The sequence below is a fragment of the Myotis davidii genome, unplaced genomic scaffold (assembly GCF_000327345.1).
Source record: "Myotis davidii unplaced genomic scaffold, ASM32734v1 scaffold129, whole genome shotgun sequence".
Classification (NCBI taxonomy): Eukaryota; Metazoa; Chordata; class Mammalia; order Chiroptera; family Vespertilionidae; genus Myotis; species Myotis davidii.
This window is the reverse complement of record NW_006383019.1, coordinates 1,964-3,398: the sequence shown is the minus strand read 5'-3', so window position 1 is coordinate 3,398 and position 1,435 is coordinate 1,964. Positions and strand designations below refer to the sequence as shown.

General features: G+C 58.0%; 1 protein-coding gene and 1 long non-coding RNA gene across 2 annotated transcripts in view; one reads left to right on the top strand and one right to left on the bottom strand.

Moving 5' to 3' along the window:
• LOC107181738 overlaps window positions 1-763 on the bottom strand; it is a 3,589-nt gene extending 2,826 nt beyond the window's left edge. Inside the window, exon 1 of the long non-coding RNA XR_001512443.1 lies at window positions 510-763. This is a non-coding gene — a long non-coding RNA (uncharacterized LOC107181738). The remainder of the gene's footprint in view (window positions 1-509) is intronic.
• Window positions 764-859: 96 nt separating this feature from the next.
• The window catches only part of LOC102771625 (transient receptor potential cation channel subfamily V member 2-like), a 2,528-nt gene continuing 1,952 nt past the window's right edge, over window positions 860-1,435 (top strand). The window contains exon 1 of the mRNA XM_006779299.2: window positions 860-1,129. Coding sequence (XP_006779362.2) covers window positions 930-1,129 — 200 coding nt within the window. The 5' untranslated portion in view covers window positions 860-929. The remainder of the gene's footprint in view (window positions 1,130-1,435) is intronic.

Below are 1,435 nucleotides of genomic sequence, written 5' to 3'. Positions count from 1 at the left end.
GGCGTTGGTGCTTTCCCTGGGGATGTGGGCCCAACAAGTCCCAAATTTATTGCCAACAGTCTTACTCCAAGTTCTTCATAAGTAGTACATGGTATTTCTACAACACTAGGGGGTTTCACTGATTTATTCTCTTCCTTAGTCCTGTTAATCCCTAACTCCAGGGAAAAAATCCTCACCCGGGGAAACAACCTTTCTCAGGGAGGTGGTCTTGTTTAAAACACATAGCACTAAGAGGGGGAGCAACCATATTAAGAACAGTATGCCATATACGCCAGGTCCCTTGAAACATATGCTGTGCAGATGTTTCTTCCCTGCAGCGACTGTGTCAAGCAGCAAGGATGGACTGGCTTCCGCAGTCCACAGCAAGTGAGCTTGGGGAAATCACTTCCCTTTTGAGCTGCAGCTGTCCTGGCAGCAGATGCAGGGTTTCCCTCCACCCCCACCGCGCCACCGCCAGCGCCCCTTCCGTGGTGAGAGATGAGCGCCCCGCACCCACCGCGCTACTGCACCTTCATCTCGGTGACTCCCAGCCGCTGGACAGAATGTGCATAGAGAGGGCTGTGCTGGTGATGCAAACGCTTGCTACCGCCAGGCCAGGGGCTGTGGTCTCCACATCAGGAAGTCCTGGAGGGAAAGTCAGGGACACCACGGCCCCTTCCCCTGGGACAGCGGCAAAGAGGCAGGCCTGTTGGGTCCTGTTCCCCCCTCTCAGGACACCGCCATCCTCACACCAGAACTTCCCTTCGTCTCCTCACTGGGGCCTCATTCCTTCCTCGCAGCCCCACCCCCATCCATGTGGGTGGGTGTACTCAGCGTCTAAACCCCTCTGTCTGCAGCCCAGCCAGGCGCCTACCCGTCCCTGGGCGGAGGCAGGCAGGGCCCCTGATATCTCTCTTCACAGAGGTTCCAGCTGGGTCGCCACCCCCAGGATGGCTTTCGCCTCTGGCCCCCCAGCCTTCAGGCTGGAGACCTATGATGGAGGCCCTGAAGATGGAGCTGATGTGGACACAGGACAGCGGGGCCTCGGGGATGGGCTGCCCCCAATGGAGTCACCATATGTGGGCGAGGACAGGAACTTCTCCCCTCAGATCAAAGTGAACCTCAACTACCGAAAGGCAGCAGGTGCCAGGTAAGGCAGCAAATGGGGGTGTAGCTCGGGGTCCCTCACTTCCAGCAGAACACTCGGTGCCCCTTGCCCACAGCCTGCGGGGTCCTCAGTCTGACTGTGACAGGCTGACCTCTGCTCTGCTCTCTGGGATGGCCCCTTCCAGAACCTTCTCTATTCTTGGCCTTCAGCCTTCTGAGGTCATGTTCTTCTTCAAAGGGACATACTCTTCCAGCTCCAAGTGCTCAACTGACCCTTGCACCCCCTAGTTTATGCCTGGCCCCCACCCTGTCATGGCCCCTCTGCCGGACGGTAGCAGGGGAGGGAGGC